This window comes from Gossypium raimondii, chromosome 9 (assembly GCF_025698545.1).
Source record: "Gossypium raimondii isolate GPD5lz chromosome 9, ASM2569854v1, whole genome shotgun sequence".
Classification (NCBI taxonomy): Eukaryota; Viridiplantae; Streptophyta; class Magnoliopsida; order Malvales; family Malvaceae; genus Gossypium; species Gossypium raimondii.
The window spans coordinates 28,268,883-28,292,568 of record NC_068573.1 but is presented as its reverse complement, the minus strand read 5'-3'; the positions used below and the strand labels follow the sequence as shown (position 1 = coordinate 28,292,568).

General features: G+C 33.8%; 1 protein-coding gene and 1 long non-coding RNA gene across 2 annotated transcripts in view; both read right to left on the bottom strand.

The window, feature by feature from the left end:
* Window positions 1-6,780: 6,780 nt before the first annotated feature.
* On the bottom strand, window positions 6,781-7,614 carry LOC105797607 (uncharacterized). Its single transcript, XM_012627554.1, has one exon. The coding sequence runs from the start codon at window positions 7,612-7,614 to the stop codon at window positions 6,781-6,783; it is 834 nt and encodes a 277-aa protein (XP_012483008.1).
* Window positions 7,615-11,058: 3,444 nt separating this feature from the next.
* Window positions 11,059-23,686, bottom strand: part of LOC105798829 (uncharacterized) — a 44,834-nt gene continuing 32,206 nt past the window's right edge. Inside the window, exon 5 of the long non-coding RNA XR_008188714.1 lies at window positions 11,059-11,139. This is a non-coding gene — a long non-coding RNA (uncharacterized LOC105798829). The remainder of the gene's footprint in view (window positions 11,140-23,686) is intronic.

Here is a 23,686-nt window from a genome sequence, read left to right as displayed (position 1 = left end):
GCATTTATCTTTGATTTATAATATATATGATATAATTTTATTTACAATCGTTTTTATTTTGTTTTCAACCCTTAAATCTTTTCAATCACATTGGTCTTATTATATATCTGCTTTATTTGACACAATTTTTTGAATTACCCATAGTTTCCTCCAAATTTCATAAATAGGAGAATAATGCATTTCAATGCATACCAATTGAACTAAAACCTAATTGATTATAAACAATCTATTTTATTACCTCGCAAATCTTAATATTGTATATAATAATTTGGATTGCACATGGATGACATGTTCATATTTAATTAATTTAAAAATATTAAAAACATTTTTATAATTTATAATTTATAATTTTAAAAATATATTTTTATAATTATTTAAATTTTTAAAATTTTAAAATAATTAAATCTTGACGTGTCATCTATGTGGCAATTCACATGTATGCAACATCAAAGTTAAAAATATTGATTTTTTCATCCATTTTAAGGTTATTTGATAAAACTAAAAATAATTTTTTTGTAAAGTTATAGGTTATTATAATTATAATTCTAATTATTAAAATTATGATTAAGGAAAAATACAACATGATAACTTGTGTAAATATTTTAAGGTTGAGAGGATAAATTTTGAGAATGAAATAAAATTTGGATTTTATTATGAAAATTTACACTAATTTCAACTTTTGTGGGATAGTAAATCAAATTCAAAAAGTATGAATGTAAAGACAAGATTTTTGTGGGAATCTTGGTTTCAATAGTGTTGAGATTAATATACGGTCAACTTATCATATGTCCACACCTATAAATGTCGAGGTCAAATCATGTATTTTCTATAAAGATTTTAATCCCATTGAAAGCTGGACCAGCAAAAGCACCTAATATCAAGTGTTTACATGTATTTAAAGTTAAACATGGGAGTGTGTCATAACTATTAACATTAAATAATTTGTTTAAAAAAAGTGTAAAGTTGGAATTTTTAAAAATATTGAATGAATCTCTGAAGTTGGTAGAATTAAAATTATTTCAAATAATATATATTATGAGTAAATTAATTTTTTAAATATTTTTTAAGCTTAAAATCTCCCTAAGAAATAGTGACAGGCTTAGAAAGTGGAAAGAGTTAATCAATGATTTAATTGTAAATCCTTTGATTGCTTCATTTCTTTGATTGAGTTGCCAACTTATTTATGCTACTTTTAATTATAGGATTTAATTTAAATAAAAAATTGAGAATTTCTAAATTGAAAATTTGGGTTTTTAAAAGAAAATTAATATAAATGATTTTTTATGTTTTTTTAAATGCAATAAACATCGAATTAAATAAAACAAATAGGATGCTGCCATTCAAAAATTCAAAAATAAAATATTAATTTTAAATTTTTTTTACTCTAATTACCATAACTAAAATCATCATGAAAAACCAATCAAATGACATATTCACAAGTAAACAATTTCAACTTTAGAGATTTCTTCATTATTTTAGAATCAATGAGTTGGTAATTAATTTTGGAGCAATTAATGGAAGAAATTTGAATGAATTTTGATGCATATAAATTTCTTGGTTTTTTGTTTACATTTTTCATCCAAAGCTTGAATCTTTTTGAAGCAATGGAAGCAATGAATAAGAGATTTTCAGGTGAGAGTTTAGTCACTATTGTGCTTGTTCTTATTGCAGTTCAAGTCGATGGTTTCTTCCCCTTTGATTACGAATCTGAATTTGCTCAAAATTTCGATGAAAATTCATTGCTTTCAGAATCTCAAGTTTATGAGCCCCAATCCCATTACTTTCACGAGGTAAATCCTGAAGAAACATCTTTGCTTTCTCAATCTGATCTTCCTCATGATTCATTCGAAACTCAAAATTTTGAATCCACCAATTTACCTTTCGAAACTCAACAATTTCCTTTTGAAATAAATCCAAACCATAGAATCAAATCACCATCTCCATCACCACTACAAGTGTCCTCACCAGCACCGTCACCTGTAGAAGTGCCATCACCTGCACCGTCGCCTATAGAAGCTCCACATCCTCCAAAACCGAATCCAGAGAACACTTGTAAATTGAAGTGTTCGACGAAATGCCTAAAACAAGATATTCCAATTCTTCACAACTTATGCAACAAAGTTTGCAAGTTAAGATGCTTATACCATTATGCAGATCTCATCTACACTTGTACCCATCGCTGTGCAGAATCCATGCCCAATAACTTCAAATCTGGTAAAAATAATCTACATTCTTTTGTTATTTTTATAAAAAATTATTTTCATTAAATTCTGATACAAATTCTATGATTTGCAGATAAGAAGAAAGGAGCTGCATATGTGAAATACTGCTACAAAAAGTGCATCAAGAATTTCTAGTCTTTTTTAATTATGTTTTAGATTGAATTTATAATTTTAGAAATTGTGTTCATTAATAAATAAATTCCTTACATTTAATCTTCTCATATCTCCATTGATGTTTGGTTATGATTTTTCAATTACATTGATGATTTTTTATGTATTATTTACCTTTTTATTACATATTTTTCTTCTTTGATTTAATTTAATTATTGAATCCAATCACTTGTATTCCATTATTAACAATTTCATTTTTTTCAATTAAATATTAAAAATGTTTTATATTAATGTCTGTATTTTATAAACAATCTATTTTTGTTGCCTTTGTATAGTTTTATTTTTTTAGTGTCTAAACACAATAAAAAAATTTAATAATTGATAATTATAATTTAAATACTTTATTATTTTAATCAATCATAATTAAAATATTAAAAAATATTATTTAATTAAATGATCAAAATAAGTTTAAGTTAAAAATAACATAATAATTTTGATTTTATTGAGCTATTTAAACTATTAATAATTTATTAACTTGAAATTGTAATTTGTTTTTCTTTTTAATATTAAAGATGTTGATGAGCGTCGAAACCACAAAACATAAATTCTTACGACAAAATAACAGTGATTAGCAGTATAGAGCAGTAGGGTCAAATCCACAGGGATTGGCTATCTAATTTCACCTTTTTTCGTGACTAGAATCGCTGTCGCAGTCACAGTCGTGCCCACGACCTGTGCGTAGAAATGTTGAAAATAAAAATAAAAATAGGGGGTTTAAAATTGATTAAGATAATAAAATAAGGAAATACAAAAATAAAATAAAATAAAATAAAAACATATTCGAAAATGCAAAAATAAATTTAAGAAAATAAAATAAATGGATAAATAAAATGTTTTTTAAGCTTAGCCTTAACCTTGGTGTACTCCAATCTTGAATCGATCCTTGAAATAGATTTTCCCTTCCAAGCGATAAGCTGGTTATAGCAATCGAGGATCCCTCAAACCACCAACTCTTCCTCTCGTAACCGATCTCGGTATCACCTGCAAATCGATCCTTGTTGAATTTCTAATTACGTGGCACGTACTCGTAATTTAAGACTTCGACAGCCTTGTGATTTGAAAAGTCCAACTTGAATTAACGACCTCAACCGTGTGGGTCGTTTAAATCCGATCACTATCTCCCTTGACAGATTCCAACTAGCTTTTTCCAATTGAACATGCCAATCTGTTCGCGGGTTTTGAATACAGCACTGCCGACTCAACTTCCCAACTGTACGCCAAACGATTCCAACCTAACGTGCACTTTTTGAATTGAAATCGAATCAACTTTAAATGGACGAATTTATACTATCCCATATACTGGAGAGATAGCGAATTCCGAATTACAAAGTATTTAGTGTAGGTTCATATCTCTCGGTTACTTTGTCGAAGAAATAACCAGGCTAAGGCTAAAAAAGGTTTAGTTATCATGGAAAAAATCGTGCTTTGAAAGTTGTTTTGTGGAATTGTGAAAGATGAAAAGGGAAAGGGTCTTGGAAGGTAATTAAACCAAAAAGCTAAAAGTTAAAGAAAAGAAAAAGGAATGAAACAACAGTATAGAAAACTGACGCAGAAAGGGAAAGAAAAATAAGGAATTTTATTGAATGCCAAAGGTAAATTTGTGTGTTTAATTGGATGTAGTCACTAGGTATTTATACATACTTTTAGTGTTAAAATTTAGCTAGATTTTTCTTAAATATTATCACTAAATAATCTTAAATGTTATTACTAAATATTATCACTAAATAATTCAAAATTTAAAAATAAAATTTAAAATCAATATTGAATTTAAACTAATTATAGAGTTGTAACAATATAAAAAATCATTCAATCTTTATCTAGCCACTTTTTGAATCTTCAATCTTTAATCAAGCCTTCCTCTTTGCTTTTTGTTCCAATTTAGTCCCTTTTTGTAAGAGTTTGAATTCAGCACACCAATTTCATTCCTGATAAGAAAAATCCAAATTTAATAGCATTTTATTTGATAATTAACCAAAAATAAATATATTAAAAATACGAATTTATCTTGCTATAAAATTCCCCCTACTTCGCCGATGCTTGTCCTCAAGCATGATATCCACTAAAATAATTCGTCAATCCCTTTCAAAATCAAAACTCCATTTCCTAGTCAAGCATACTTCAAACAATTAGGTGAATAAAAAATAAACAATTGCTAAACTCAATCAATAAGCATTTTATAAAATCTTGAACGGCATGTCAAATTCAACTATTTCACTAGATTTAGGCTTAATCAAACATGCGAAACGATCATACCCAATATATACTTTTATCAATTTTTTTATTTATTATTATTTATTCTTTTTTTCAAACGTAGTCAAGTCTTTTGACGCGAAGTGAGATGATAACCCAAGTACCTCACCCCAGTTACTCAACCCGACACATTCTCCTTATTTATTTATTTCTAATGAATTCGAGACATAATCAAACTTTTTGACGCGAAATGAGATGACAACCCAAGCACCTCATCTCGGTTACTCAATTTCACATGTCCTTAATCGATTTATTTCTTAAGGTAGCTCGATTAGCAGAGTGTTAAAAGCTTCGGCTCGTCACCAAACCTTTTGACGCGAAACAAGATGACAACCTAAGCACCTCATCTCGGTTACTCAACTTGGTCACATTTCTGAATCTTCACTCTTGACCAAGCTATTAGCAAATTCATTTAAAACGAGTACTTTCATTAGGCAAATTCAATAAAACCAACAATTTTCATGAAATATTGACTAACGCATAACATTTTCAATTCTACAAAATATTCATTGATCAAGCAAGCAATAGTTATTCACGATTCACCCACTTATTTAAGTAAACTAAATATAAGAATTAAAGGTTTATTTCTAAAACAAATTAAGAAATTATTTAGCGAAACCATGAAAAAAAAATAGCATGGCACATCCTACGAACCCCTCTACTTAGCCCACATTGCCCTCAATATGCAATTTTAAAATAATAATGAATAGAAGGGTCAAGTGTACTCCCCATGTGAATTTGGCGGAAGGTGGTTTGGGCAGTTCAGGTTGGTTCTGGTCAGTTCTAGTCGATTCTGGTCAGTTCAGTCCTAGGTGTATGTTTTAACAAATGGCAACACTGAAATTTGACAGGGCGTGCTCATGCCACGAATTAATTCTGACCTCATAAAAAATGACTGTTTTCGTCCATGTTCTTGGTAAATAACATGATCAAACGGATTAAAATGATACTTTATTTAATTCTCAAACTAAACTAGAATTCAAAATTAAATTAAATAAATGAAAAAAAATGTGGGTTGCCTCCCATAAAGTGCTTTTGTTTAACGTCATTAACTCAACGGCCTGAGTGTTATTTGTTTGGTTTCTCAAGAATTAATTCTTCCATTATGTGCACTTGGAAGTTCTTGTAGAAAGGTTTCAACCTTTTCTCATTGTCCTTGAAACACTTCCTGGATTCCTCAATTGTTGGTGGATTAAGGCGTCTTTGAGCTTCTCTGTTTGGGTTTGCCTTTTCCTCTATCGAAATCCTTAAATGTTCTGGTAACAGTTTGAGTTCCAGTTCCGAAGCCTGCAAAATAGAAGGCAAGAATTCAGTTTTAGAAGGAGAAAGTTCAAAATATTTACCTTGACTTCTAGGAAATTGTGGAGTCTCTAATAGAATAACGGTTTCACGAATTGGTTCTCTGAACGTCATTAACTCCTCCAATTTATCCACTGTATCGAGGTCTAAACTCTTGCAAAGTATAGTTTGTAACCCATCCTCTTCTTGATACTCAAAATGAAATTTCATTAGTGGTCCAATAATATCAACACTAGAAATATTCGACATTGTGTTGGGCTGGCCCATCACCTCATAAACATTAAATTTTACCACATCACCGTTGAATTCCATAGTGAGGGTTCCACTACGAACATCAACCTTTGTACGCGCGGTACTTAGGAATGGCCTCCTAAGTAGAATATCAGAAGCATTTTTTGAGTGGTCGTCTTTCATATCGATGATGTAAAGGTTTGAAGGAAAAATTAATTCATTTACCTTTACGAGAATATCTTCCAACACCCTTTCTAGATATACACATCCTATTTCTTTCAAAGGACCCATGTTTAACAATTTAAAAATAGATAAAGGCAGTACATTAATAGATGCTCCCAAATCACACATTACTTTCTTTATACCAATATTCCCTATTTTGTAGGATATAGAAAACATACATTGGTCCTTACACTTAGGTGGAATTTTTTTGTAGTACTACAAAAACGTTTTTCCCTACATTTACCCATTCATTTCCTTGGAGTTTCTTTTTGTCGGTGCACAGTTCTTTCAAAAAATTTCCATAGCGTGAAACTTGTTTCATTGCATCAAGTAAAGGAATATTAATTTCTATATTCCGGAATGTCTCAAGAATTTCTTTTTCCTCTCATTCCTTTTTAATTTGGGCGAGCCTTCCAGGGCATAGGGGAGGTACAACAAATGGTTTATGAGGTGCCGTATTAGTGGGAGCTGCTGGTTCAGCTTCCTGTTCAACATCGTGGTTACGACTCGTGCCAGGCACTAGTTCTGACTCTTTTCCATCTTTTACAATCATAACACTTGCATTTTGATGTGGGTTCGGCTCGGTTTGAGATGACAATTTTTCTTGGTTCTCCAAACGACTAACCGTAAGTGCTAGCTTACTTATTTGTTGATCTAGTTCTTGAAAATGTACTTCAGTCTTTTTTTGGAACTTTTCGATGCTAACGGCTAACCTCTCTACTATGGCTTCAAGAGATGACTTTGAAGGTTGATACTGTTGAGGCGTAGGTGGTCTTGGTTGATATGGTTGATTGCATTTTGGGTTCGATCCATAGCTCAAGTTCGGGTGCTCCCTTAACCCTGTATTGTATGTGTTTGAATATGGATCGTAACACCTTTGAGGTGACCCTAGAAAGTTCCCAACGGCATCTACTTGTACGGTTGTGTCTTCAAGTAAAATTGGGTACAAGTTGGTAGGATGATCAAGCTTAGCACAAATCCCGTACAACCGAGCTGGGTTCGTTTGTCCTACAAGCATATTTTTAACCACATTATTAAGTTCATCAATTTTATTTACTACGGAAGGAGTACTTAGCTCATGAACCCTTCTGGTAGGTCCCATAAGTAGTCGATACTGTTGAGAATTTACAGTCATAGTCGAAATTAATTCCTTAGCTCTTTGGGGAGTCATGTTCGCAAGAGCCCCTCCACTAGCGGCATCAATCATCTTCATTTCCATTGGGAGTAACCCATTGTAGAAGTACTGTAAGAGCGACCGTTCAGACAGGCCATGTTGTGGGCAACTTGCGCACAACTTCTTGTATCGTTCCTAATATTCATAGAGTGATTCTGTTTCTTTTTGTTGTATTCCGACTATACTCCTTCTTAATTCGGCTGCTCGAGTTGCTGGGAAAAACCTGTCAAGAAACAATCGAGACATATCAATCCAAGTATTAACAGATCTCGGAGGTAAATAAAATAGTCATTTTCTAGCAGAGTCGGCTAATGAAAAAGGAAAAGCTCGTAATTTTATTTGATCCTCAGTTACACCTTCTGGTTTCATGCTTAGACAAACTATGTGGAACTCTTTTAGATGAGTATGGGGGTTTTCATTTTTTCAAACCGCGAAAAGTAGGCAATAAATGTATTAATCCCGACTTCAACTCGAACGGTGTTTTGCCCGCCGAATAAGTTATGCATAGTGGTTGTTGTTCATCTGGTGCAGCTGCAAGTTGGCATATAGTTTGATTTGCCATATCATCTGAATCTTCGGATAAGTAAATATCTTCGGTGTAAGATTCTTCTTCAAATTTGGGTTGTGGTTGTTTACCGTGTCGAATAGCTTCTTTTCGAAGTGTTTGAGCCAACTTTTCTATTTCTAGTTCAAATTCTAGAGTCCCCGATTCTGACCTAGTCATAAAGAAAACAAACAAAAATTAGAATTTTTTACCAATCCTCGGCAACCGCGCCAAAATTTGATGGGCGTCGAAACCACCAAATATAAATTCCTACGACAAAATAATAATAATTAGCAGTATAGAGTAATAAAGTCGAATCCACAGGGACTGACTATCTAATTTCACCTTTTTTCTGTGACCAGAATTGCTGTCGCGGTCATAGTCGTGCCCACGACCTGTGCGTAGAAATGCTAAAAATAAAAATAAAAATAAAAATAGGGGGTTTAAAATTGATTAAGATAATAAAATAAAGAAATACGAAAAATAAAATAAAAACATATTCGAAAATGCAAAAATAAATTTAAGAAAATAAAATAAATGGATAAATAAAATATTTTTTAAGCTTAGCCTTAGCCTCGGTGTACTCCAATCTTGAATCGATCCTTGAAACAAAATTTTCCTTCCAAGCGATAAACTGGTTATAGCAATCAAGGATCCCTCAAACTGCCAACTCTTTCTCTCGTAATCGATCCCGGTATCACCTGGAAATTGACCCTTGTCGAATTTCCAACTACGTGGCACTTACCCGTAATTTAAGACTTCAATAGCCTTGTGATTTGAAAAGCCCAACTCGAATTAACGGCCTCAACCGTGTGGGTCGTTTAAATCCGATCACTATCTCTCTTGACAGAATCCAACTAGCTTTTTCTAATTGAACATGCCAATTTGTTCGCGAAATTTTGAATTAGACCTGATCATGGTGTCCCGACCCGAAGGCCAACCCAAAATGTAGGAGGGTTTGGGTAAAAATATAGGCTCGAAAATGGGCTTGGAAAAAAATAAGGCCCGTTTAAAAAACGGGCCGCGCTTCGAGTAAGGCATTTTTGGCCCGAACCCAGCCCGACCAGAATTCACTAAAGGACAAAAAAATTTGCTCCTTTTTTTTTTTTGTTTTTGAATGTTATTTTCTTGTTGTTTTCTCCCTATTTTGCTACCATTTTACTATTATGTTGCTACTATTTTGTTGTTATTGTTTGGGTATTGTATAAAACATATTTTATTGTTAATTTTGTTATTATTTTAAAGGCATTTGTTAATTTTATTATTATTTTTAGAGGCATTTGCTTGTTAAGTTGCATTTATCTTTGTGTTATTTAAGTCTACATATTTTTTAAAATTTATTTTCAATTTGTTGGGAAATATTTATTTTGATGTTTTTAGTATTTTTGATGTATTATATATATTTAAAAATTATATAAAAATAATATAAAAAATTAATACGGGCGGGCTGGGCCGAGTCGGGCTCGGGTTTTAGCATTTTTATTCGGGTCGGGCTTGGGAAAATTTTTGGCCCATTTTTTGGGCCGAGCCTAGTAAATGAGCCTGAATTTTTAGTTGAGCCATGAGCACCTATATTTTGAATATAGCACTGCCGACTCAATTTCCCAACTATACGACAAACGAGTCAACTTTGAGGGACTAATTTGTACTATCCCATATACCGAAGAGATAGTTAATACCGAATTGCAAAATACTTAGTGTGGGTTTATATCTCATGATTACTTTGTCGAAGAAATAACCGAGCTAAGGCTAAAAAAAGTTTAATTAATCATGGAAAAAATCATGCTTTGAAAGTGATTTTGTGGAATTGTGAAAGATGGAAAGGGAAAAGGCCTTGGAAGGTAATTAAACCAAAAAGCTAAAAGTTAAAAGAGAAAAAAAAAGGGAATGAAACAACAATATAGAAAACTGACCGAGTAAGGGAAAGAAAAATAAGGAATTTTATTGAATGAGAAAGGCAAAGGTGTGTGTTTAATTGACTGTAGCCACTAGGTATTTATACACATTTTTAGTGCTAAAATCTAGCTAAATTTTTACTAAATATTATCACTAAATAATCCTAAATATTATCACCAAATAATTCTAAATATTATCACTAAATAATTTAAAATTGAAAAATAAAATTTAAACTAGAGATTAAATTTAAACTAATTACAAAGTTGTAACAATATAAAAAATCATTCAATCTTTATCCAGCCACTTTTTGAATCTTCAATCTTTCAATCAAGCCTTCCTCTTTGCTTTTTGTTCCAATTTAGTCCATTTTTGTAAGAGTTTGAATTCAGCACACCAACTCCATTCCTGATAAGAAAAATTCATATTTAATAGTATTTTATTCGATAATTAGATAAAAATAAATATATTAAAAATACGAATTTATCTTGCTATCAGATGCAATCAAATGTAATAGCTTAGCTTGAATCTTAGTTCAATTGGAGTGGACATTGTTACCGATGCAGGAGGATGTGAGTTTGAGTACGTTGAAGCTCATTATCCTCTTATTTATGGATTGGGGATGGATTATGGGTAGACCAACGCATTGTGTCAAAAAGAATAGATATATCAAAACCTATAATGTGATTATTAAAAAAATAATATTGTGCATTTAAATATATTTCAATTTCTGAAAATAAAAATAATTACACAACATAAGTTAACATTTATTGAAAATAAAAAAAATATAATAACAAAAAACTAAATGCTAACTACACTATTAACTTGTTAATTTTAATCATTCTACTTTTTGAATTTTGAAAATTTAATCTTTAGATGGTATCGACTAAATCTATTTGGTTAAATTTCACTATACAGCCCAATTTATGCCCGGGGCCCAAAACCAAACCTAGCCTAGACCTAACCCATAAAGCCCAAAGATACAATGGCCCAAATAACCCAAAAAATCTTAGAAGACAACAAAAAAACCCTAGGTGCGCCGCACCTAGGTCTGTCTTCTGACTGCTTAGCGTCGCACGTCCCATCCCCATTGTCACTGCTGCGCCGCACCAACTCCTCTGCCACCGACCCACCTACCGCCATTTGCACCTGCAAAATCAGAGAAAAGTGACAGTTTATAGAATTAAAAATATGTAAAAAGGCTATATAAAGCCATTCAAATCACTGTAACGGTTGTTGGGGATTTTTTTTCTTTTTTCACGAACATTTTGAGAAATAAAAGAACAAAAATTTCTTAAAGTTGATTTTTTTTTTGAGATTCGCATTTTTTCGTCCATTTTTTTATTTTTGTTTCTTTATTTTTCATACTAAATAATAAGTAATAAAAAAGAAAGAAAGAAAATCTCACCTGTGCCGCGCCGGAGGGAAGGGAAAGCGAGCGGTTTCTTGTGTTTTTTCGGGTTTTGACTCATTTTTTCAAGGGTTTGGCCTTGAATCCGAGTCCTAGAGGCGTCTGGCTTCAAAAGGGACATAAAAGACCCTATTTGCACCTCTGGCCGCCGCCTATGGTAGGGCTACGATGGAGGCGCGCCGGAACCATTGGCCGGATCCTGGCCGGTGAGAAAGAGTAGGTTGAGGGAAAACCCTCATTTTTTTTTTCTAAAACACAGAGAAGAATGATTTTTTTTAAAAAAATCTAACTTATATAGGGCTACCAAACGGCGTCGTTTAGGGCTGGCCCTAATAGCCCTAAAACGGCATCGTTTCACTCCCAGACCCGCGTGCGCGACCCGACCCGCTATAAGGTTCGTGTGTTTTTGAATTTTGGGATATTTACTGTTTTGGTCCTTCCGCATTTTCTATCTTTTTAATGCAATTTATTTTTATTTGCAATTTTGACCATATTATTTTCCTTTTATTTTGATTTGGTCCCCATTAGAGCTGTGCGTTTTGGAGGCCAGGATAAATTTCCTTTTGGCCCTTCTACTTTCGTACGCGTCACGATTTAGTCCTTTCTTTGTTCTTCATTTTTGATTTCGGCCCTAAGGTTTTGTTTAGTTTCAATTTAGTCCTCTGTTTGGAATTTTAGTTATTTATTATTAAATTGATCATTTTAATATTATTATTACTATTATATTACATTATTATTATTATTTACTCATCTATGTCCTTTTAATTTCAAATTTTGTTACATATATATATACATACATACATACATTTTTTATAATATATATATATATACGTACGTAATATTTTGATTCATTTGTATATATACATACTTATATATTATTTATACTTTATACTTTATATATATACATATATATACATATACATACGTACATTTTACTTATTATAAATATATATGTATACACATACTTTTATATTTTTGTACATTTCATGATTTTTATATACACATACATATATATATCTTTTTACATTTTATAATTTCATTCATTCATTTTATTTATTTATCTATTTATTTACATTTTATTATTATTTTGAAAGAATGCTTTAATTTTATTTGCTTGTATGCTTATCATTTTGTATGTTATTGATTTGTCCTTTTATTTATCTTATTTTCGTTGCTATTGCTAGTATTATTTTTACACTATCGTATTTATTATTGTTTTGTTATATGTATCCGCAATGTAATTTGTTTTTGCATTGTTATTATGACATCGTGTTTCATTTTACTCGAAATATCAAAATTTGTTTTTCGTATTTTGAGATTCGAAAAATCATACCCTAACTTACGGGGTTTCAATTTTCTCGATAAATCCAAATACACGAATCATTTCAAACTCAAGTTAAATGATCTCGAAAATTAAGAAGAGATCGTGTCCTAACTTACTGGGCATGATCCCTTTTTTTTCTCAAGTTTTAAACGATCTCGGGAATTAAGAAGAGATCGTGTCCTAACTTACTGGGCATGATCCCTTTTTTTCTCAAGTTTTAGACGATCTCGGGAATTAAGAAGAGACCATGTCCTAACTTACTGGGCATGATCCCTTTTTTTCTCAAGTTTTAAACGATCTCGGGAATTAAGAAAAGATCGTGTCCTAACTTACTGGGCATGATCCCTTTTTTAAACCCGATATACTAAATATATGTTAAAGAAGTAAATTTTTGGCATTCATTCGCTCATCGGGAATTCAAGACATTGTGTCCTAACTTACTGGATATAATTCTCTTTCTCGATTAAGGTGAAATATGCCATTTTCCCTAAAATTTTCAAAATTTCAATAAAGGATCGTATTTTAAATCTCTTTAAAGTTTTCAATCTTCGGCACTAAGACATTAATTAATCAACTAGGTACCAATTTTGGGCATTACGAGGGTGCTAATCTTTCCTCGTACGTAACCGACTCCCAAACCTGTTTTTCTAAATTTTGTGGACCAAAATCATTGTTTTAATAAAATCAAACCGTTTATTAAAAACAACCACTTTTCGAGGTGATCCGATCACATCTCATCAAAAAGGATTGGTGGCGACTCCCGTTTTTGTTTTCGTTTTTAAAATCCAAGTCGACCTCGTTTTCACAAAAAAAATTTGAACAACAACTTGGCGACTCCACTGGGGACCTAAAATAAGAGAGTCAAGCCACGAGTTGATTACTTTTTTTCTTTTTGTCAAAAATTGAAAACTTGATTTAAATATACGATCCTTTCGTTGCATTTCAACCGTCTTTATTATGATATTCATCATTGTGGTTTATAATTGCTGTGTTAGTTTAAGTTTTGGTATCTTTCTGCACATTGTATTACATGACCGTTGGTCACACCCTTTTAAGTGGGAGTGAGAAACTACGCCTTCATGAGGTTTTCACCTCCGCATGGGATAGTGAATCGCTTCCGGGATACATTCGTACCTATGTCTTTGTGAGATTTTCATCTCCGCATGGCCATAGGGAAATGTATTCCCCTGAACTGAACTCGGTCCATATGAGCCTATAATGGGTGAGGATAGAGGAATCTGCTGGTTCAGGTACCCTTTACTTTAGAGCCGAATCGCATGTAGTGAGCCCTAAGAACCTACCTTAGGTAGAACCACTCTAAACCCCTAGTGGTCACCTGAATAGGTGCTTTATTCGTTTCTTTCTTGCTTGGTTTTGCTTTGTACTAACCTGTTTTCTTTTGTTTTGGTTATGATTGCATTGCACTTTCATAATAGAAAAGAGGTGTTGATTCACGTTCAGTTGCTAAATAGTGAGCTTGTCATGAAAAATAGGTTTCTTGATAAATTGGGAGATAATACGATCGTCCGAATATGGTCCGAGAAAATGTAACGAGGGAAGGGTGATAGTCTGATGAATGAGTACATGACTTTGCTTCGTTGCTCGAGGATTCAAGATGACAAAGATTATTCGAGAGCCACCGAACTTTCTTAAAGAGAAGCCAATGAGCATCACGAGGATGAGTGAGCAACGAGTCGCGGCCTGGATCAAGCAAAAAGGAGATAGAAGAGACGCCCTTTTGAAGAGTTAGTGAGATATATCTTAACACTCGGATGAAGAAGAGGATCGAATGTCTCCGCCTATGAGGGTAAAACAGTATATATATCCACTTTATGTAAAGAGATTTGTTTTCTAGTAAAGTTGTTCTAATAGAATTAAACCAAGAATCAATGTCTCTTTTTTGCATTCATTTCATGCATTTGCATTACATGACATCATATGCATTAAAGGACCATTAAAAGACCCTAATTGAGTAAAATTATTTCAGCTAATCTAGAAAAACCAACACCCTTACGGTACCCGAACAGAAACTAAAGGAATGGACCAAATGTTGGAGAGATTAAAGCAGATGAAAATACAGATGTTAGAGCAATTGACCAAATTTCAACAAGATATGAAGGATCAGATGCTCGAAGTCCAAAGAAATCTGATGAGCCAGGTAACCCAGTTATTGGATAGAGGGTTAGAAAAAGGAAAAAAAACCAGCGGTCCACTTTGGAGATGATAATGAAGACCCTGCTCATTTTCCAAGCTTTACCCCAACAAACATCCAAGCACAACCAAATACATGTCCACAAAGGGTAACTGTTAACATCCGACCACAATACCAGACAAGTACCTCGACACCGGTGAATTTCATGATAGGCTCAGGTTCTAACCTTAGGGCAATCTAACTAATCCCGTTGTCCTTGATGATCTAGCGGGAACAAAACAGACGAGAGTGGAGTTATCAAAACAATTTGGAGATTGTTACAAACGGAAAGGGCAAGAGTGGAACTCCCAAAATAATACTTCAAAGGCTCCGAGGAAGAGGAAAAATGAGGTGAATGATGTATGTAGGTATAACGAGGGTTATTCAAATCTGATTACTGCAAGCCAACCAAGGACAGTTACTTCTAGCCATCAGATCCCTCCGAGAAAAGAATCCCGTACAAAGCAAAACATTAAAAAGTCTAAATTTACACCAATCCCAATGTCATACCAGGAGCTATATCAGAGTTTATTTGACGCACATGTTGTTTCCCCTTTCTACTTGAAGCTTTTACAATCTCCGTACCCCAAATGGTACGACACAAGTGCGCAATGTGACTATCATGTGAGAATTACGGGGAATTCCATAGAAAATTACACTGCCTTTAAAAAGGTGGTTGAAAGGCTCATCAGTATGGGCATTGTCAAATTCGATACAGAAAATCTACTGCCTAATCATATTGATAATTTGGGTGAATGCGATGAATGAAGAAATGTTAGGAAACGTTCACATTAATGTCGTATACGAAGAAACAGCTGAAGAATGAACCTTATTAGATATTCGCCCTTATAAACCTAGGAGTGTTCTAAATAATTAGACTGCAGAAGAGAACCCTATAGTATTTAGAGCTTACTCAAAGTAATATTCAGAATACACTTGTTGCTTTTAGCCTATAGGCAATAAGAATTCTTTTGTGAAATAGGCTTATGTTTGAACGTCATTATTTTAATAAAATATATCTTTGTGATCATTTTTGAGCTAATATTCTTTCATTCTTTATGAATAATTATTTTGATTCTTTTGGATTTTTCTTTCAAATCATTCATTCATTCATAATCATATTGTACAAATAATTATTCATAAATTTATATATTCTTTGTATATTCTTTGGCACCTACAATAGGTTCCTGAATATCAACGACATGAGCGACGCTGCTACAGGCTCAGAATCTCCTTTTGAGTGAGACATGTGTTTAGAGGGATCTTATGACTTTGAAGATGACATAGATTGTAGCTTATTTTCAGACTTGTTGAGGATGGTAGAATAAGTCGAGAAACAAATCTTGCATTACAAGGAATCAGTGGAAATTGTGATCTTAGGAGAAGAGAAAGAGGTGAAGATCGGAGCCTATATCACCGCAGAGACAAAGTGAGACGTCATTGAGTTACTCCAAGAATTCAAAGATGTTTTTGCATGATCGTAACAAGATATGCCTGAGCTACTAAGACATGTAGACGCTGTTGAGGCTAAGGAAATCTTGGAAGAGGTCTAAAGGGTGTCTGAGGAACACATACTAATAGTTTTACAATGGCCAAGCAAATCATGAGATTCGGGTATTACTGGTCCACCATGGAAGGGGGTTGCATTAGTTATACCAAGAAATGTCATAAGTGCCAAATCTATGGAGACAAGATTCATGTGCCTCCTTTATCCCTTCATGTTATGAATTTTCCATAGACTTTCTCTGTGTGGGCACAGATGACAGTGGGTCGATCTCGCCAAAAGCTTCTGACGGTCATCGATTCATCTTTGTGATCGTCGATTACTTTACTAAGTGGGTGGAAGCTGCTTCATATGCCAATGTCACAAAGTCGACAGTCAACAAATTCTTAAAACAATCATATGTCAGTATGGAATGCCAAAAAGGGTCATATCTGACAATGCGCTAAATTTGAACAAGAGCACAATATCAGAAGTTTGCAGACTATTCAAGATTAACACCATATCGCCCCAAAATGAACGGCGCGGTTATAAAAAAACTCTATCAGGGCAATGCCTTTCTCTTTAGTTTATCATGATTTTTCCATTGAAGTCGACATTCTTTCTCTCCGGGTATTGGCTGAGCTGAAGTAGGATGAAATAGAATGGATCCAGTCGCAATGTGATCAGTTGAACTTGATAGAAGGAAAAAGGCTAAAAACTATTCAATACCGTCAGATGTATCAAAGGTGAATGATGCGAGCCTACAACCAAAAGGTTCATTCCAGAGAATGACTTAATGTTGAAAATGATCCTTCCTATACAAAAGGATTTTATAGGAAAATGGATGCCAAATTGGGAAGGTCCATATGTTGTAAAAAGGTCTTTTCTGGAGGAGCATTGATCTTGAGTGAGATGGATGGAAAAAAATTGTCAAATCTTGTAAACACAGATGCGGTCAAGAAATACTTTACCTAAAAGGAGAAGGCATCAAGGTGAAAACCGGAAAAGGGCCCTTTGAGTCCTAAAAAAAAGTCCAAAGTGAAAACCCGCAAAGGGCACTTTGAGTCAAAAAAAGATAGTAAAGAAAAAGAAAAAGAAAATGGAGAGGCCAAGGTGAAAACCCGTAAAAGGCACCTTGATATCAAAAGGGATTTGAGTTGAAAACCCGAAAAGGTTGGCTCAAATGTTGATCAAAATGGGGCATGTGGTGGTCTTGACAAACCTAAATCAGCAGGAAAGGGGTATGGGACATCTTGGGGCATCGATAGAGTACTGTAGATCTCCTAAACACAAGTCAAACTCAGAATGGTTTTCAGGAAGTTTGTACAGAGAAGTTCAAGCTGTGGTATCTAGGGCACCTAGTCTTCATACTATTTATATTAAATTGCTTATTCTTGGAATACTTCATTCTTTTTAAAGATACGAGTCAATTCTTCTTTTATTCTCAATATTCTTGATAATTTACTCATTTCAAGCTATGCTCTCAAATCAACTTTATGTTATCCATTGTTTTGTTCTTTTTACAAGCGTGTTGCATTAGAATAATCATTAATGGACTAATAACACTTTCACAAGGGAAGTTTTGCATATTACTTTAGAAGTTTGTAAATAATACAGTAACCTGAAACAGGACTATTGTTTAGAACGCGCCAAGTTTAAAGGTTGGAAATCTGAGAAGGAAGAGTATAAATTAGGACTTTCTCTTTGGATTTTGTTGTCAAAAACATTGATTGAACAAAATGACAAGATGTTAGGTTGGTGACAAAGCTTAAATGAACAAAAAAGCAATAATTACCAAGCAATAAGAAGAGGTTTCCTTGGAGAAGAGAATTCTTCATTGGTGCATGATACCCTGGGAATGGGGTAAAAGATCAAAGAGCTTCACATTCTGTATCCTTGAATTACGATAGGAGAGGATTGAGAAAAAGCCAGATTTTTCTACCCTTGGGTGACAGCGGGAGAAAGATTATACAAATTTTGCATCCCAATGGATTGAACTTTGACGTTCACAATGGGGGCAATCTAATTAAGTGTTTCTTTGGAGATGCCAGCCTAGTGAAGGCGTTATAGCACGTTAGTAATAAAACCTTAATAAATTTTGAGCAATGACAACCTAAGTGATAAAGAAGGATCATTCTAAAAAAAATAACATTCTGCATTCATGCAAACATCATTCATACATACCGAGTGTCGAAACCATTTTTATTTTGGAAAAAAACAAAAATCAGTTATCGATTTAAAAAAAATGAAATTTGGGAGTCGCCACCAATCTTTTATTGAGGTGTGATTGGATCACCTAGAAATGGTTTTGGTCTACAAGTCTTAGAAAAATGAATTCGGGAGTCGGTTACGTACGAGGAAGGATTAGCACCCTCGTAACGCCCAAAAATTGGTACCTAGTTGATTAATTAGTGTCTTAATGTCGAGAGTAGAAAAATATGATCCTTAGTAAAAACTTAAATAATGCATTACTTATTAAGACTCTTCTCATTTCGGAGAAAGAAAATGTCACACCCAATGCGTTAGGGCATGATATTCTACTTCCTCAAAAATGAGTTTGTCCAAAATACTCGTGTAATAAAATTTAAAAGAGTATTCATTTTTTTAAGATTTATAAAGAAATCACGGCCCAGCCCAATACATTAGGGCACAATTTCTCAAAATTCTAAACATTTAATATTTCCTTTATTGTTTTTTAGAAAAAATCTTCATCTCAAGAAATCAACGCAACACATCTAATACGTTAGGACACGACATGTTGAATTCCCGATAACAAGCTTTTATTTTGTTTGATTAAAGAGCATTCTCGATAATTAGATTCAACGAAAAAAATTGGAACCCAATATGTTAGGGCTCAATCCTTTCGAAGATCCTAAATACGAGTATTGCCTTTGTTTTTCAAAGTTTTCTATTTTTAAGAATTTGAGTAAAAAAAACGGTGTAATGCTACATTTGATGCATGAATAAATTCCGCTTTAACAAAAAATGAATACAACAATGATATAGGAATAGTATGAGCAGTAAATAAACGAAAATAATATAAATAAGAAAAATAATCAATGACATGCAAAATATTAAATAAATGAGCAAAATAAAAAAACATTCTTTTAAAATATAAATGAAAACACAAATAAATAAACGAGTGAAAGGAATTATAAAATAAAAAATATAAAGAATATAAGGTGTGCATATAATATATACATTGAAATTATGAAGAATAAAAGACTTGCATATGGATTTATATATACGAATATGGATTAAAACATTTAAAATATATATATAATGCATTTGCAAAAATAAAGAAAAATATATAAATATTTATATATATAAATTATAAAATATGTATTAAAATATAAGTATATATATGTACATATATAAGTTATAAAATAAATATAGATATTATGGAAATAATGATTACATATATAAGTCAAAAAAAATAGAAATAATAATTATATTTTCGAAATTAATTAATTCTCTAAAAAATAACAAAAAGGACTTATTTGAATTGAAGATAGAAATCTGGGGTGAATCCGCAAATAAATGCTGACTAAGGGACCATATTGAACACGCGAGTAACATAGAGGGGCTGGAAAGGAAATTCTCCCTTCTCCTCTAAAACGGCGTCGTTCAAGTAGCACTAAATTGAAATTGAAATTAAATTAAAGGGGTAAATTTTAAAAATAAAAAAAAACTCAATTGCAAGAACATTAAAAGGCAGAGGGATCAAAAGTGCAATTTACCCCTTCGCATAAAAACACGCGGATCCTAGGACGGGTCGGGTCGGTTTCGGGTCGGCCTCCCCAAAACGACGCCGTTCTGGCACCTGGGGAGGCCTAATGAAACGGCATTAGGCTATGTAAGCCAAAAACATCTCAAAAAATTCATTTTTTCATTTCCTTTAAAAAAACCCATAAACCTCTCAAACCTCTCCCTTTTTCTCCAGGCACCGGCGTAAAATCTGGCGAAGGGATTGCCGCGCCAGCCACTGGTCATCAGCGACGGTATCACCGCATGTGGTGGCCGGAGAAGAAGAAAAATTCAGATTCTAATCTTTCGAAACTGCTAAACGCAAATCCAACCCCGAGATCTTCAAAATACCGAAGAAAAAGCCCTAAATCTCAAGAAACCTTTCAGTTTCCAGCCGTCTATCCTCGGAGACGACTACCTCGGCCGTCACGGCGATCTAGGTTCAAGAAAAGGTTGTTCCTTTCTATCTCCTATTTATTTTATTCGTATATAGATAAAAATATATAATAATAACTGTAGATTAAAGAAAATAAAAAACGTAGATGTCAGCCTTGGATCGATTTCTACTCTCTCGGTATTGAACTATCTGTCTTTTTGCTGTGAAAATAATTGTTTTTTCTTATTGATTTCGAATCCCATTTTACAATATTTTGAGTTTGCTTTTATAGCAGATAATGAAAAAAAAGAAAAAGGCAAGAAATCTCTGCTCGCTGATTTAGCTCCGATTTTCTTGTTATTCTACCGATCTTGTTTCCTTTCTTGTCGTGCAGGTGAAGTTTGGAGATGCGGGGTATGTGGCTGTGGTGCGAATGGGGAAGGCTGATGTTTACCCTAGAAACCCTAGGGGTTTCTGCAATTGTTTTGGGCCACGTTGTAATTGGGCCACTCAGTTTTTTAGTTTTGGGCCTATATGGACTGTTACATTTGCCTGTTAAGTGTGCTTTCTTTTCATTATTTGGTTTTAGACCTGAAGCAAAATTCGGGTATTACAACTACCCCTCTTTGCTCGTTGTCGAGTAAAGAGAACAGAGCAAAGACCAAAAACCAATTTTGCCCGGTCGTATTGCCTTTAGGGCTTTTCTTCTTCATTCCATCTTACTACATCTTCAGAGGTATAGGAAGTGATGCTCTAGTCCACTCCATTGTAACTTCAAGGAGATTGGATTGATTTTCTCAATCTACTCCATTGCAACTTCAAGGAGATAAGATTTGTTTATTCAGTCTGCCCCAGTGCAATTTCAAGGGGATAAGACTTGCTTTCTCGAGTCTGCTCCACTGCAACTTCAGGGAGATAAGACTTGCTTTCTTGAGTCTGCTCCACTGCAACTTCAGAGATATAAGATCCATCATTCTAATCCACTCCACTACAACTTTAGGGAGATAGGATTTGTTTATTCAGTCTGCCCTACTGCAATTTTAGGGGGATAAGACTTGCTTTCTTGAGTCTGCTCCACTGCAACTTTAGGGAGATAAGACTTGCTTTCTTGAATCTGCTCCACTGCAACCTCAGGAAGATAAGACTTGCTTTCTTGAGTCTGCCACACTGCAACCTCAGAGGGATAAGACCTGCTTACTCAGTCTGTTCCACTGCAACTTCAGGGAGCTAAGACTAGATGCGATTTGCTCTCTGCAACTTTAGAGAGATAAGATCTATCACTTTAATCTGCTCCACTGCAACTTCAGGGAGATAGGATTATTGGCTTTAATCTGCTCCACTGCAACTTCAGGGAGATAAGATTTGCCATCTTCAGTCTGTCTCACTATAACTTCAGGGAGTTAGGATTTGTGGTTTCACTGATCTGTTCTCTGGGGAACATGACCAGTAAAATTCATTTTATGAACTTAATTATGCCTAGTGATTAGGATGTCATGATCATAATGAATCAAATGCTCCTAACTAGTCGTGTATGAATGAATACAAAATGTCATTTTTTTCCCCGAGAATGATCCCTCATTATCACTCAGGTTATCATTACTCAAAGTTTATTAAGGTTTTATCACTAACGTGCTACAACGCCTTTTTGCTCAGCTGGCATCTCCCAAGAAACACTCAGTCAGATTGCCCCACTGTAACCTTTAAAGTTTAATCCCCTAGGACACAAAATTTGTACCATCTTTCTTTCGTTGTGGCCCAAAGGTAGAAAAATCTGGCTTTTCCTCAATCCTCTCCTATCGTAATTCAAGGATGCAGATCCTAAAACTCTTTTGGTCCTTTACACCATTCCCAGGGTATCATACCAAATTCTTATTCACAAATAAAGAATTTTCTTTTTAAAGGGAACTTCTTCTTATCCCTTGGTGATCACTGCTTGTTTGTTCATTGAAGCTTTGTCAGCAACAAGATATCTTGTCATCTTGTTCAGTCAATATTTGGACGACAAAATCCGAAAGAACAGTCTTAGACATTTCAACTTTTAAACTTAGCGTGTTCTAAACAATAGTCCTGCTTCAGGTTACTGTATTATTTAGAAACTTCCAGAGTAATATGCAAAACTTCCTTTGTAAAAGTTTATTAGTCCATTAATCATTATTCTAATGCAACATGCTTGCACCAAGATCATAATACTGACTAAGAAATGAATTATCAAATAAAATAATAGAAAAGGAATTTATTGAGAGAAAGTGTATTGAAAAGAAAAAAGTATTCAAGAACAGCAAAGAATAAAGTATTGCAAGAACTAACAAATTCAGTACAAGTAATATAAAGACTAGATGCCTCGGATATCGCAGCTTGAACTTCTCCGTGCAAACTAAGAGCCATTTTGAATTTAACATGTGTTTAGAATATCTACAGTACTTTGTCGATGCCCCAAGATGTCACATACCCTTTCCTGTTGATTTAGGTATGGCAAGATCACCACATGCCCCAATCTGATCAGTATTTGAGCCGCCCTTTTCGGGTTTTCAACTCAAATTCCCTTTGGTCTCAAGGTGCCCTTTGTGGGTTTTCACCTTACCTTCTCCTTTTTTTTTCATGATTCAAAGCGCCCTTTACGGGTTTTCACTTTGATCCCTCTTTTTCCTTCAAGTGAAATATTTCTTTACTGAATCTGAATTTACAGGATTCAGCAAATTCTTACCATCCATTTCACTCAAAATCAGAGCACCTCCAGAAAAAGTCTTTTTTACAACATAAGGTCCTTCCCAGTTTGGCATCCATTTCCCTCTAAAATTCTTTTGTAAAGGGAGGATCTTTTTCAACACCAAGTCCCCCTCATGAAATTCTCTGGGACAAACCTTTTTGTTATAAGCTCGCATCATTCGTTTCTAGTACATTTGACCGTGACGAACAACTTTTAGTCTTTTTTCTTCTATCAGGATCAACTGATCATACCAAGATTGGATCCATTCGACCTCATCCAACTTTAACTCAGCCAATACCCAGAGAGAAGGGATTTCAACTTCAATAGGTAAAACTGTCTCCATCCCATAAACGAAAGAAAAAGGCGTTGCCCCAGTAGAAGTCCTGATAGATGTTCTATAAGCAAGAAGAGTGAACGGTAACTTCTCATGCCTGTCATTGT

Bases quoted from the DNA above. Each gene is read 5' to 3' on its own strand.
- LOC105797607 (XM_012627554.1), bottom strand. From the start codon at position 7,614: ATGGAAATGAAGATGATTGATGCCGCTAGTGGAGGGGCTCTTGCGAAC.